We start from the raw sequence: 15,418 nt of genomic DNA, 5'->3' as shown, positions 1-15,418 counted from the left end.
TGCGGGACTCGATCCCAGGACCCTGAGATCATGACCTGAGCCGAAGGCAGCGGCTTAACCCACTGAGCCACCCAGGCGCCCTTGAGCCACTATTCTTGCCATAAGGTTAATAGCCTTTGAAAAGTTTATTTTCCCTGAACTCATTTCTTTGGCTTCGGCAATCAAACACGATTTAATTAACTCATCATCAGTAGATGGCTTTCCTTGCTTGCCTAACAAATGAACCACTCAGAAAATTACTGTGGCTGCAGCCTCATTTTCATATTTTTATTTTTGTGAAGGATTTTTGCTATGATAAAATATTCCATTTAAAACTTTCTAGTTTTTCTAACCACTGCTTTCCTGGGAGTCAGGATCATTTCAATGAGCACTTATTTTTGGTAATGTTGTTGTGTACTGGATTCTTTTAGCAACACTACAGGGTCATTGTGTAATAAACATTGGGCTTTGACATCTAATGTGATAACCAGGTAATCTACATTCCACTGTGCCTTAAAAGCATGACATTCAAAACCCTTTTTGTTTTCTTTTTCTGACACCATGGGTATGCACGTGTAATTAAAAAAAAAACCTGAAATGCCATAATCTGGTGATACACATGGCATTCAACATGCTGACGAGTTAGAACCACATCATGACGCCACATACAGTCTCTGTCACAGCTCCTCGACTCTGCTCCGGGAGCACAAGAGCAGCCATAGACAATACAGGCTTGAAATAACATGGCTACAGGCACCTGGGTGACTCGGTTGATAAGCTTCTGCCTTCAGCTCAGGTCATGATCCCCAGATCATGGGATCGGCATGGAGCCTGCTTTTCCCTCTCCAGTTCCCATCGCTCGTGTTCCCTCTCTCGCTGTCTCTGTCAAATAAAATCTTAGAAAAGAAATAGCATGGCTGGGGCACCTGGGTGGCTCAGTGGGTTAAGCCTCTGCCTTCAGCTCAGGTCGTAGTCTCAGGGTCCTAGGATGGAGCCCCGCATCGGGCTCTCTGCTCAGCGGGGAGCCTGTTTCCACCCCCCACCCCGCTCTCTGCCTGCTGCTCTGCCTACTTGTGATCTCTCTCTCTCTGTGTCAAATAAAAAAATAAAAACTTAAAAAAAAAAAAAAAAGAAATAGCGTGGCTGTGTCCCAGTGAAACTTTATTCAGGGATGTTGAAAATCTGAATTTCATATTATCCTCACATTACCCTCACACATGAAATATTATAAAATGTTCTTCTTTTGACTTTTGCAACCATTTAAAAATATAGAAAATCACTTGGGCTTGCAAGCCCTGGGAGAAAAGATGACAGGCTGGATTTGGCTGTGGTTTGCTGGTGGCTACGGCCAGTTTGATTGAATTCCTATACCCGGGGTTGAAACCATGTGTATTCATTTTCTGTTGCTGTTGTAATGTGCTACCACAGTCTTAGTGGCTTAGGAAAACCCAAATTGATTATCTTACAGTTCTGGAGATCAGAAGTCCCAAATCAATCTTGCTGTTTTAAAGTCAGGATGTCAGCAGGGCTGGTTGCTCCTAGAAGCTCCAGGGGAAAACCCATTTTGCCCCATGCAGCATCTAGAAGCTACCAGCATCCCTTGGCTCCTTGGCTGGTGGCAGTATCGCTCCAATCTCTGTTTTCATGGTCACATGAAGTTCTCTCTGAATTCAGACTTTCTTCCCTCTCCTAAGGACTCATGTGATTACATCAGGCCCACTGGTTTTATCCTGGATAATCTCCCCAACTCGAGATTCTTTATTTAACTACATCAGTGAAGTCCCTTTTGCCGTTTAAGGCAATATATGCACAAATTCCAGAGATGAGGACCAGAAGATCCTGGGGAAGGTGCGCCTGCGTGTTTCAGCCCACCTGCCACATGTTTGTTCTTGATTCTGCAACTTAGCAGGTAGTGTCTATGTTCACGGCCCTAATGTCCCCCCACTTTCCTAAACTTCACTACACCTTTTCTCCCTCTTTCTCTCCCTATAGCCTAGAGTTTATAGATGCAAAACACACCACTACTGTTTCCGCCAAGAATACACATTGTGACAACTGTTGTTTCCTATGAGCAATTCTCTTGGCTTGTCTTCTGAGGCTACTGGAGTCAAGAAAGACCTTGAGGTTTTATACTCTGTTATTTCTCGGTTGGCATTTGTACTGTTACTGGTAGAAACAGGAACCATAGGAAAATAAAATTCCTTGCCTTCTCTGGCTAACAGAAATACAAACTCACAGCCTCATAAGGCAGGAAATGATAGTTTATTCAGTCTCTCTCTCTCTCCCCAACCCAAAATAGTTCCGGAAAATCACAATCCAGTCTGCATTTTGAAAGCCTCATGAATGAAATCCCACTCCCCTAGTCATGGATTATTCCCGGACGCTATGGTCCTCCCTTTTAGGAAAATTCTAAAGTCCTTCCCTGGGGATGGTTTGGAACTTTTTTATCTCTCCGGCAGCTGCATTGCTAATACGCTTTTCTTTTCACTGAAAAGGGCTTCTATTCTGGACCCCTGCTTTGGGGGAGGGGCATAGTGCTTGGCTGGGTGCAGGGTATTTCTCCAAGACGTCAAGGTGAAAAGGGGATGGAAAGAATGCTTGGTAGACTATGCTATAGTTAGCATGTTCTAGCCTGATAATCATCTGCTAGAGGACAAGCTTCTGTCTTGCTGCTCGCTGTGACAACACTGCTTCTGGTGAGGAATGTGGCGGCACAGTGTTTCTGCCGTGTGACTCCACTGTGCAGTCAAGGGCATGCCCTCCCCATCCCCTGGTGCCACAGGGCTTCCAAACTGCTGTGGTTCGTGTCCCCGAGGTTTCTGGATTAGACAGTCAGAGAACGACTCATGAGCTAGGGCAAAGGAATTTCAGAAAATCAACAAACCCACCACAAACTCAGCTACATCTCTGGCTTTCAGTGAGTCTCGGACACATTTGTCCAGCGGCAGGAGCTTCCCATCTCAGCCCCTTCCCGGCTCTCCAGGATGGTAGATGCAGCTTCTCAGCCTCTATGTGAGCTAGACCTGGAAAACCTCCAAAAGCTGCTTTTCGAGCCTAAGCCCTCATCCTTGCGTTTGAGGGCATCTAACCAGCTTCTGTCCCCCTCACTTTTCCAAGGAGGGGTCTCATCATCCCCCATTAGCACATGCTCCTTCACACTGTGGCCCTTGTAGAAACTGCTTGACTTCTCTCCTGGGGATGTCTCTCCCTGCCGTCACTTCTGTTAAAACAAAACTGAAACAGACCCAGTCCAGGAAGCTTGTTCTAACCCCTACCAGACAGAGGGTTTCCTCTGCTGTGCAGCCCCTCGGCCTTTATAGATTCACGCGCCTCTGCTACATTTCTTGCCGCTGCAAGAAAGGAGAGGGAGGGAGGAAGAAGCTGAAGATCCCTGGCCATGGATGTACACACACCTTCTCCCAATTTTTCAATCAAACACTCATCTAGGTTCTGCTGTGAGAGAGTTTTGCAGATGTGATTAAGGGCCCAGATCCGAGGATGGGGGGGGGGGTGTTACCCAGGGTGGGCCTGACCTCATCAGATAAGCCCTTAAAGTGAACTGGGGTCTTCCTGAAGAAAGATTTCAAGTGTGAGGAGGATTTCATGGGGGAGAAGTTCTCTGTTGCTGGCTTAAAAGTGAAGCAAGCCATGTGGCAAGGAATGTGGATGACCTCTAGGACCTGAGAATGGCCCCTGGCCGGCAGCCAGTGAACAAATGGCGGGGGGATGGGGGAGGTGGTTCAGTCCTTAGAACTGCAAGGCACTGAACCTGGCCTACAGCTTGTGGTCGTTCCTTAAGCAGCAATGGAAAACAAAGGCACTTGCTTTTGTAGATTGCATGTGTGTATTAGCAGACTGCCAGTTACTGAATGAAAGGAAAAGGAGATTTTAAACTTATTTTTGTACCCCTGCCCACTACAGTGACAATGTGATGCTATCAGGGAGACTTGCCTTAACCCCTGATATGTTGGAGTCAATGGGAGCCAAAATCCTTGCCCATGAACGTACCTGCTATTAAGCAGCGGCTAGAATCACCCCCATTGTCAAGTGTCTCCTGCCTCCCACCTTAGAAACAAATTTAAGCAAATCTGATATCTTATGGACATCTTTGCTCGGATGTCTCAGCAGTCCCGCGCACTCAGTAAGCTCCCAAACTTCCTATCCCCAAAGCACCCCTTTCTCCACTCTGTTCCGGAGTTCTGTTCATGGCACCTTCAAAGCCCTCATTATCTCGGGCTGAGAACTCCAGCCATTGTTGACTCCTTCCTCTCTCTTGCCTCCAAGTTCAATCTGTTGCCAAGTCCTCCCCATTCATCCCACCCTCTCCATTTTTGTTGTCACTGCCTAGTTCAATGTTTCTCACCTAGACTACTCCAAGTGTCTCCTAGCTGCTCTCCTGGGACCCATCTCTGACTTGCAGGGCTCTAACTATGCACCACCTTCCAAATAAATCGTTAGCTTGACGTTCCAAGTCTCTATGACTTAATCCAAACTTACCTTTCTCATATTTTCATAAATTCTTAAAATGAGTGTTTTGTTTTGTTTTACCTTCTAAGTTATTTGGGGTTGACCTTTACAAATTATTCTTTTAAACTATTATTGCTTTTGCAGGTCCACATACTAACTGTGACTCTTCTCTGCAACCTGCTGCTTTTTCCCGTGCATCTTACCGTTACTTTTGCTTCAGACTCTCTGCCCTCCCAATTCTCCGCAGTCGGATATTCTCATACCTTGGACTCTTCCGAATATATAGTAGCCGCTTGGCTTGTTGAACTGCCAAGGGGAAATGTGGTTCCAGAGCCAAATTGTGAGTGCCCAGAGCTAAAACCTCATTGTGCTTGCCTTAAGATCTCATTCCCTCCCCCAGGACACACACCACCATTTTATCCTGCTTGGGGGTGATCACTGGCCTAACATTGGGACCAGAATCCCGCACGCTCATCTCACAGACGAGGGACCCACAAGCTTCTTGTCGTAGCCAAGGCCGATTTATTCTTTTGATTTTCAGTGATTTGAACCAGTCACACACTCTCCTCCCTAGCCTCCCGGGTCCCTAGAGTTCCCGCTTCCCGAGAACCAGATGTGCCTCCACCCACTGTCTCCTCCTCCCTTCTACTTAGGGACTCCCATCCTCTTCTCCCTCACCCCCGCCACCCCGTACCGTCGCCCGTCGTCCCCAGCCACAGTGCGCACTGTCATAAGTGATCTGATTTCCAAAAAAGAAAAAAAAAAAAAAAGGATAGAAAAAGAAAATAGGAAGAAGCCTCCCAGGGTTCGTCTTAGCCTGGGCAGGTGGAGACGGACCCCATTCCCGCACTAATTCCTAGTGAATTACAGGCTTCCGCCCGGTGGGCCGCGTGCCTCTCAGTCCCGCACGGGCCCGGCGCTCCCCGCCTCCCGCTGGGGTTTAATGACCTAAGCAACTTTCCCGGCCGCCCCCCCCCCCCCCCGGCCTTGGTCCAGCCTGTCCGGCGTACGGCGTTCGGCGTTCCACTCCCCCCTCTCTTTCCAGGTTGGTTCAGCCCCCGTCTACTCCGGGGTGGTGCTTAGTCGGCGCCAGACCGACCCTCGACTTCGGAGGGGCAGTGCCGTTCCTCTGGGCGCTCCCTCGGCGTCCGCTTCAGCTCCTTCAGCCTCCTCGGCCTCTTCAGCGTCCGCCGGGACCCGAGACCTCGGTGTATGCCCCACCCCTGACCCCGCTAGAGATATGTCCACCCCGGCTCGGCGGCGCCTCATGAGGGACTTCAAGAGGTAAAGCGACGGGGACCGCCGAGGCCGGGGCGGGCGGGGAGGGGGGAGCTGCCAGGCGGGGCGCAGGGCGGGTCCCGGGGCGGGCCGGGGGCGGCGGGGGGGCGGCCCGGAGCGGACGCGGGTGCCGGACCGCGGGGCCCCTGTCTGTTCCCCTGAAGGTTGCAGGAGGATCCTCCGGCGGGAGTCAGCGGGGCTCCGTCCGAGAACAACATAATGGTTTGGAACGCGGTCATTTTCGGGTGAGTCTGCGTTACGGGGAGGTGCCGGGAGGTGGGGGGGGTACTAGAGCCGGCCCGGCCTGCCGTCGGGGACCGGCCCCCCGGCGGGGACGGAAAGGCAAAGGTGGAATGTTTGGGTCCGCCTGGGCCTAGGCGCCTCCCCGGAGCCTGTGCCTCGATTAGCTCGGTTCCCGCTGCCAGGGGAACCGTTTGGGGTTCTGAGGGGGGCGGAGCGGGGAGTGGTGGCGGTTAGGCGCGGCGGCCTGCGCCGGCGTTCGGAGCCCCAGACACCCATGTGTACTGGCTCTCGGACCCAGGAAGCGGTGGTTTAGCAGAGGTAGAGTTGGCAGAGCTGGGAATAGCCATGTGTCTTAAGGTGAACCCCTTAAGGGAGAGGGGAGCCCCTGAAGCGGGAACTGACTGTCTCTCTCTCTTTCTGTGTGTGTTGCAGGCCTGAAGGGACCCCGTTTGAGGATGGTAAGAGTTTCTTTACCCACCTTTCAGGAGCCTGAGCATCTGGGGGAGAGGGTTCCCAGTCATCCTGGAAGTGCCTCCTACTTAAGAATCCGCTTCTCCCTAGCCTCAGCCTGCTACAGGCTTCAGTGGACTCCCATATGTGGCAGGTGGTTCTGGCCATTGTCTGCTTGACTAGAACTGCACCCTTTTTCTTGCTTGCTTCTTTAAAAAAGAGAAAATGGGGTAAGGTGATCACTTTTTACAAGGAGCATCATAACACTGATGTTAAGGGTTCTTGAGGTTTGGGCTGTGTTCCTGCTGGGTTCAGCACCCTGTCAAGTTACTGACTTAGTATCAACCCAGACACTTTCTGATAGACTCAGAGACCCTAGAGACCACCTGGTTCAGAATTCTACCGCAGGGGCAGGAACTGTGTTCAGCAGGTGCTTAACGTGTATCTGTTAGTAGTTGGATGGGTGCGAGAGAGTCCCTTACATAGAACTATCTGGTTGCTACAATCTGGTGTTGAATGCCTATCAGCCTCATGGTTCTAAGATGGTCTTTAATGGCACCTTTAATGGCCAGCTTGACTATAACTTTGTTTCTTATTTTTAAATGAGTTTTCAGTGTGCTTTTATCAAGACTTTATGGTCAGTATTCTCAAAGCAGTTTCAGAATTAAGGAGAACCTTAATGTACTGTCTTGACAGGTTCCAGCCTACTCGAAGGTAGTATGTGTACCTATAGGTACAGGATTTTTAATGGATTTAAGTTTGACTTTTAAAAACACGTTACTTGCTTTTTCAGTTTTTTTTTTAAACTTTCTATTTTGAGACAATTACAGATTCGTATGTGGTTATAATTAATAATAATAATACAGAGACACCTTGTATACCTTTCACCCATTCCCCCACCCCTTTGGTAACATCTTGAATGACTGTACTACAATATCACAACCAGGAAATTGATATTGATATAGTTTTATGTGCGTTCAGTTGTGTGCATGTGTGTATAGTTGTTTTTGGAATGCTTAATACATTTAAAACACAATTAAAAGTATTTGAACTTCTGATCGACATCTTTAATATTTGAGGTATTTGAAAAAGAAAAGCATCTTTACTTTTTTCAATGACCATCTTTCTTTACTCAGTGTTTGACACACACACACACACACACACACGCACACACCTGCACACACACAAATACACACATACATAGAACTCTGTCTGGAGCGGGGAATGAAAACACTTTTGCAAAGTACTAAGTATATACCTGTATTGCCGAGTCGGATTGCTTTCTGCTGTTACCGGTCTGCAAGATGCGATGTGGGAGGGCAGTGTCAGCCAGCTCTCCAATTTGTCTCAAATACTCAGATTTCCCTAGGAGACTGTGGACAGTCACCTGAATACTTTCAGTTTCCTCCCTGTCTCCACCCCCTGGGTAAATGTCACTGCTCTTCAGTGCTGCAATAAAAAGAAACGGCAGCAGGGAGTGATGCTAAAGGCATACCACTTTGGTGCAGTAAATCATTTGAACTGATCCGTGGCAAGAGCTAGCTCAACTTCATTTCCCTCTCCTAGATTGGTGCTAGTTCTTTATACCGAAGCATTGTGTGCAGATTAACTGTGTATTTGCTTTAGCTCTGGCAGGCTTTATTTTCATTGGCTTCTTCTTTTCCTCCTGACTTCACTTGGACAGCTTTATGCCGGGCACAGCTTTATTAAGACTGCATTGCTTTGCTGGAGGATTGGCTACTTAAATATTTCAAGGGTGCTTCACTCATTTTAAGTGGTATGAATTGAGAAGGTACTTAAGGAATCCATTATCTACCTGGATCTTCCCCGTTGACATCACTGGTTCTATTTTTGATGATGTGTGTCTTCATACCGGCATTGCTGAAAGGAACTACTCAAGCTAAATGACAATACCCTTCTCTGATTCATTCTCTTGAACGGTCTGCTGTCTGTGGATGCTTCCTCAGGTGTCTAGAACATAGGCTGTGGCTCCCCAAAAAATTTTGACCATTTTTTAATACCCTTTATTTACAGTTAGGGAATTTACTAGAAAAGACTGACTAGGAACAAGTGGCATAATTGATTTTGCTATTTCCAATGTATCACCTCAATCAACAGCCCCAAAACTACTTTTGCTGTTGCTTTGTAAATCATTTGTGATGGACATTTCTGGAACAGCCAGGCCCCAGTTAAAGAGAAAGACTTGAGAAAAGGAACTCTTGAGGGTATTTTGATTTAATTTTACACACATAAAGTAAGAGGAAAATGTTCTCAAGAACTTACACTACCACACAAAACACTGGGGGGCAATGCTTCCTCATCAAAATATCTTGGCATGTATGCTGAATACAAAGACTATGGAATAAAATATTCTCCATCACATCATCTAAAAATTGTCAATACACACAGTACGATACTAGTATTTGCTTTTTGTGGGAGTTTGGTTTTAAGTGTGTTAAAAATTACTTAGAAACCACTGGGGGTGTTCTTAAGGTAAATACATTCTATGAAGAGTATTTGGGTTATTATCTAAAAAATCAGAATTTCCATTCATCAAAGAAATTTTGTTTAGGTGCACATACTTTGTTTTCTCCTCCGGGGTCACAAGCTGGTGGCCAAATGGCAGAAAACACACAGATGTTTTCTTTGGCTGACACAATATTTTCAAAAATTTGAATTTGTGAATGTCTTTAGCAGAACATATACTCTCTGATCCAACCATATCGCTCCCTGTCGCCATACCATTGCCATTGAACACATGTACTTTTCCCAGTCCCCTGTTTAGATGGATTAATTGATACTTCCCTTATGATGTTTTGGCCTCGTCAGGAAGATGAACAAAAGCAGTACTGGTTGTGTGTACAATGGCGAGGCTTACGTCTTCCGTTATTTTAAAGCCTAACCTTCTAAATATCGAGAGGATAAGCACTACTCTCAATTGCATAATATTCTAGGACTTTAAATTTCCTTAATGTTTGTTTTGGATCTCAGAAATTGCATTGAGGCTTGTATTAAAAAGGTTCCAGTAGTATAATGTGGCTGAAAGTGTGAACTGTCCCCTTTTAAATACGTATTTGCACCTGCCTCTTTAGCGCAGTAGGCAGCACGTCAGTCTCATAAGTACGTATTTGCAATAAGATTTGGGGTAAGTTCCTAATTTATATTCAGGTAGACATAAGCAGGTTGTTTCGCTTCTCAAGATAGTAAGCGAGCTGTTTGAAAAGACTTGATTAACTTATTTGGTGTAGCTAGTGTTAAACTTCTGGGCAAGTATTAGGCAGAAAGTTCAAGTCAAGGGTTTCGAGAGCCACCAGCCTACATACTCCACTTGAATTCAGCTTTGAGCATTTCATGTAGGTCAGAAAGAAAGTAATATTTAATATTTAAACTGATTAATTGTATATTTCGTACTGATAGTCAAATTGGGATGTTTGGTCTTTGCCTCCTTCGGTTGGGTCTAGGGATGTGAAATGTTGGAATTATTATAGCTACCATATTTATGGAACACTTATTTTTTTTAAAGATTTTATTTATTTGACAAAAAGAGACACAGAGAGGGAACGCAGGCAGGAGCAGTGGGAGAGGAAGAAGCAGGCTTCCCGCCGAGCAGGGATCCCGATGTGGGGCTCAATCCCGGGACCCTGGGATCATGACCTGAGCCAAAGGCAGACGCCCAGCGACTGAGCCACCCAGCGACACCTTGTAGAATGCTTACTTTGTGACACTGTGCACATGTCAATCATTTAAACCTCACAATGTAATGTGGTAGGTATTATCACTAACCCCATTTTACAGATGAGGAACTTGAGGTTTAGTCAGGTCAGGTGGCTTCCTCAAGGTCTCATAACTAGGTCTGACTGCAAGGCTGCGCTCTTCCCTGATATGCTCTACCATTTCCACTTAGGCCTGTCTTGTGTTGCTTTACCGCTCTTGGACATCATATATAATGATGGTCTTAATTTAAAGTACCTGGGACCTAGTACCTGTGTGCTGTTAAATCTGCCCACTTTTAGAGCAATTCCACGATGAGAAATCTCTTACCTATAATTTAATCAGATTTCAACATTGAGCCAAATGTGTTTATACTTGAGATGCATAAGGAAGCTCAGAGTTAACACTCATTCGCACTTTTTCCTGCGTATTATAATATCAGTGGTACTGAAAAGGAAGAAGCAATGTCTCTTCCTCAAAAGTAGGAAGATTTATGACCAGGTGGTAATAAGGTAAAGTAGGTTCTCATAGACTACAGTATGTTTCTCCATTCCAAAATATTTCACTTTTTGCCCTTAGTGTTAATATACAATATCTTCAGATCTGGCTTTCACACAGTTTAAGGAGTAACAGTAGTTTGGGGAATATGTCTCTGTGTTGTACTCTAAATTATTCTGAAACTTTGGAACATTCATCATACTTGGGACAACTCTGTTAGCAGATTGTTTCCTGTGAGTTTACTGGTAGGAGACAAACTTTGGCATTGTTATGTAAGGGATCTAGCAACTGAGTGTAGTCTTTTTATCTTTTGTGGTGATAAACCTATTGGTGGAAGGAGGAAAATGCCTACTCTGAAGGAACCACTAACAAAGTATGCTCGACTTGAAGTGTGGTCTATAGTATTAGAATAAATTTATAAACGGACCAGAGTAATACAGTGGAACATTCATTACCTTATACCAGACAGTGATTCCTTAAGTTTACCTGAAGAGATTTCAGTCAGGAAAAAACAATTGCCCAATTGTTTTCTTGGATTTGTTAAACCCAATTTTAAAAATATTTTGAAGGAAACAGTCTCCCTAAATCAGGGCATCCTGCAATTCTTGAATGAGATCCACTTTGTTCATTCCTTATAAATAAGTCTATAACCTAGTATGCGTCAGAGCCTCCTGCTACCTGAGGTGACACATATTCAGAGAAAATGAATTCATTTCAATAGTAGCCTAAACAAACATCATGAGAAAGATAAATTTGCTGGAGACATGAATGCAATCTAATGTGATTTTGAAATTATTTCTGCCATTAATTCCCTCCATTAGTGTGAATAATTGAGTTCATTTTATAGTGAAGTACCTTGTGAGTCATACTTAAGGATTTTTGAGAGAGACTCTAACGGTTTTTTCTGGCTTACATTCAATTATGTTTTCATTATAGAGTTGCTATTATATGAAAAAAAGCCAGTGAACGCTTTTATAGTTATTCTCTTCCATTTTTAAAGATAATTTGGTTATCGACTTGTATTTCTAGCATTGATTTTGGAACCTGTGTACTCTCGTTCTCTCTAGCCCATGTCAGAATCACTGGAGAGTTTAAGATGGTGGCTGGTTAAAATAGGCCTTTGAAGTCTCAGTCTTCTGAGGCAAGAGCGCCAAATTTAGGCTCTATAGTTTCTTGCGATTTTAAGGATATCTTCAAAATGGTCAGTTGCTAAAGTTATCCTGTAGGCAGTACTTTTGAGTTTAAAATGACTGTATTTTTACGTTTGGGGGTGAATGATGGCAAAACAAAAAAACAAATTCCCTTTGGGTGGTGGTTCTTACACTATCTGTCTATTTTTAGAGCAGTTCCCAGAGATTTTACCTTGTCTCTTACCTGGCCTTTCTTTCCTCCCTACCCTATATCTGCATTATTTCATTTAGTACTGGAAAAAATGTAATGTAGCATTAAAAAGAAAGTACTACTGAACAAAGCAATAAATCTGTTTCTTAAACCTTTCTTCCTAACTACAGGAACATTTAAGCTTACAATAGAATTCACCGAAGAATATCCAAATAAGCCACCTACGGTTAGATTTGTTTCTAAGATGTTTCATCCAAATGGCAAGTATCACTTTTAATGCACTGGTTTTTTTTTAAGATTTTATTTATTTATTTGACAGACAGAGACCACAAGTAGGCAGAGAGGCAGGCAGAGAGAGAGGAGGAAGCAGGCTCCACGCTGAGCAGAGAGCCTGACTCGGGGCTTGATCCCACGACCCTGGGATCACTACCTGAGTCGAAGGCAGAGGCTTTAACTCACTGAACCACCCAGGTGCCCTGTTAATGCACTGTTTTAAACTACATGGTTAATTATGGGTGGTGCTCCACGTTTTTTAGGTGTTTGTCCCTAGTACCTGAGTGTGTCTTTAGGCCTCTTGCCGTTTCCTGAAAACTGCTTGTTCATGATGGTCCATTGCGGTCCTGATCTCTAGTCCTAGAACGGGAGCAGTGAAGGTACTCTGCCTTGGCTTGGGGTCTGCGAGCCTCCTGGTTTTGATGATCTTTATCATTTACTTATTACCCCAAAATGAGGACGCTCTTGATGTTCCCTTTTGATGTTGGATTGGGGTAGTCTTGCGTTGTGACTATTTTCACGACATCTAGAACTGTTTATTCAAAACAATAGTTTTCAACTTTAGATGCGGATCAAAATTGCTGTGGAACACTTTAAAAATAGAGATTCCTTGGCCCTGCTCCAGACCTACTCAATAGGAGATTCTGTGGCTGAGGGCTCCGGTGTTTTGGAAAAGCAGCATGGGTGATTCTGATGTACATTCTGCTTTTTTGGCTAGTAGTAAGCCTAGAACAGCTTGCTTTTTTATTCAGGTTAATAAAGTATTTTCTGGGATATCAGATATTTTTATCTTCATGCCGAAATGAGACCTTGTGAACTCTGAGCTATCTTTTGTTATTTCAGATAACAGAGTTTGCAAATTTCGTGGAATAAATTTCTCACTTGTCTGGATGGCTGGGGACCCTGTTGGAAAACGTGTATGATTTCCTGGTTAATAGGGCAGTCTTTTCAGAAGAAAGAACACTAAATAGCTTCTAGTTTTATATCAATTAAATAGTTGACATTCTTTGATTATTTCACTAGAAATTATTAGGACACTTCTTAGGAAGATAACTGAGAAGCAGTTTGGGAATCTTTTTAAACCTCACAAAGTATTCTTGACTATGTTTGTTTTGACTGTGTTGTTAAAAATGGGAATGGTTTTACTACATTTAACATACCTCCGCTGTGCTCTCAGTCTATGCAGATGGTAGTATATGTCTGGACATACTTCAGAACCGCTGGAGTCCAACTTATGATGTGTCTTCCATTTTAACATCCATACAGGTGAATTTTCCTTGATGTTATAACTGTGGCCTTTGAGATGTTTTATTAGTACTTGAATTGTTTCTGAAAGTCCTAACTTAAGGTGAAGGGCAGGTCATTAAGACCCTTGCCCCCAGAAAACATGTATTTGCCTAGCTACTAGCAGATTAATGTTACTTTGATTAGTATGCTAAGAGATCAACTTTTAGTTGTTACTGAGGACAATTCAGTTGAATGATATAGATATATATATCTAAATTTTTTTTGCATTGAGGAACTGACCTTTTACAAATTGTCTCTATAGTCCCTATTGGATGAGCCCAATCCCAACAGTCCAGCAAACAGCCAGGCTGCTCAGCTGTACCAGGAGAACAAGCGGGAATATGAGAAACGTGTTTCTGCAATAGTAGAACAGAGCTGGCGTGACTGTTGACCCGGGTGCAGCAAAAGAAGAGGCTGGTCATAAGAAAAATATATATTGATGTGTTTGTCACCTTCCTATTCCTCAGTGTCATTACATTACTTTATTAAAAGCAAAATAGCTGTCGTGCCGTTTCCATCTTCCCTTGGCGAGCTCTTCCTACCCCTTCTCCCCTCTCCTTGAACATCAGAAAACACCCTCTACGAGATCAAATGTACTGTACCTGGGTTACGTGCGGAAATCACTAATGCTTCATCCCTTTTCTGTCGTCTCATCTCCAGCTTTAGGGTGGTATTGTGTTACTGTACTCTACACTAAGCTTTTAAAGTGAATTGTTGTACAAGTGGTGCTTATGCATAGCTTGATGGCCGGGATGTTATTTTTAACAAAAGGATTGCTAAAGCGTTTCATCCTGGCTGGTCCTTCACTTGCGTTGGATTTAGAAGTGAATGTTTGGAATACGGCCTCTGAAAAACAGGGGAACAAATCCACATAAACACCCATTCTGAAAGAGCAATGGAGGCTAAAAATGCTATAATACTAAGATCTAGCCAAAATGAATTACAAGATTTTTTTTTTTTTTTTTTTTTTTTTTTTTTTTTTTTTTTTTTTTACTGGTACCAAGGGAAAAGTCAAAGGACTCAGCCAAAGGAACGCAGCAATAGTTGTAACTGACACACCCTCTCCTTGCAGGATACTCACTGGGCTCACCCATGCTAAGTTTCCGAATACTGAAGTCTTCGGGGTTTTTGCTTTTTAAAGAGGTGTGGGAGCAGAGGAATGGAAACAATCATTCATTTTTAAGCTAGGGAAGGTGGGAGATCCTTTAATCTTTAAGGGAGCAAGTGCCACCCTAGATAAACTTGTAATCCCCCCCGTCATTTTTTTAGAGTTTTAATTAACCCAAGGAAGGGAGCATATCTATGGCAAACCATTTTCCACTCAAATCCTGAGTTAATGCTGCATGCTTTAGTTTCGTCTTCCCTTTCAGTTTTATAAGAACCTTGAAGTCACGTTTGTGATCTTTCTTTGGCTATTTATACTTTAGATAGACAGTACCTTTAAGTAGCAGTGTGGGACAAAGCTTGTACATGTTTTGTCTAATGTTCCATTGTCACCTTTTGTGCATTTGTCACTCTTCTAAATCTAACTTTGCACAAGTAACCCATGTAAAAAATGTACATTTTTCAAAACTTGTAAATAAAAATAACCTTAAAATTTTGTAGTCAAGGTATAATTATATTTTAGCTCACTATGAACTTTTAGTATTAACTTACTGGAATCTCATATCTACTCACTTTCCCCCTTGAAATAAACATGATAAAAGAAAAATACACATGCTGGGAGAGGGAAAAGAGTAAATACTGTTGGAGGGGACCTTCTTTCTTGTCATAAGCGTTAATGCTTTGTTCTTTTTTTAATGTTTTAATCAGAATGTAAAACTGTTAAATAGAACAAAGTTCCCTCAGCACATAGTACGGTCAATCAGGCCTGTGTTGGGAAGGGGGGGGG

The 15,418-nt window shown here is 43.8% G+C and overlaps 1 protein-coding gene across 1 annotated transcript; it reads left to right on the top strand.

Annotated features, from left to right (window-relative positions):
• The first annotated feature begins 5,474 nt into the window (after positions 1-5,474).
• UBE2A (ubiquitin conjugating enzyme E2 A) lies at positions 5,475-14,032 on the top strand. Its single transcript, XM_059385432.1, has 6 exons — positions 5,475-5,730; positions 5,889-5,969; positions 6,400-6,425; positions 12,138-12,227; positions 13,418-13,506; positions 13,790-14,032. The coding sequence occupies exons 1-6, from the start codon at positions 5,687-5,689 to the stop codon at positions 13,916-13,918; spliced, it is 459 nt and encodes a 152-aa protein (XP_059241415.1). The 5' UTR covers positions 5,475-5,686; the 3' UTR covers positions 13,919-14,032.
• Positions 14,033-15,418: the final 1,386 nt, after the last annotated feature.

This window comes from Mustela nigripes, chromosome X (assembly GCF_022355385.1).
Source record: "Mustela nigripes isolate SB6536 chromosome X, MUSNIG.SB6536, whole genome shotgun sequence".
NCBI classification, from domain to species: Eukaryota; Metazoa; Chordata; class Mammalia; order Carnivora; family Mustelidae; genus Mustela; species Mustela nigripes.
This window is presented reverse-complemented; position numbering and strand designations above follow the sequence as displayed.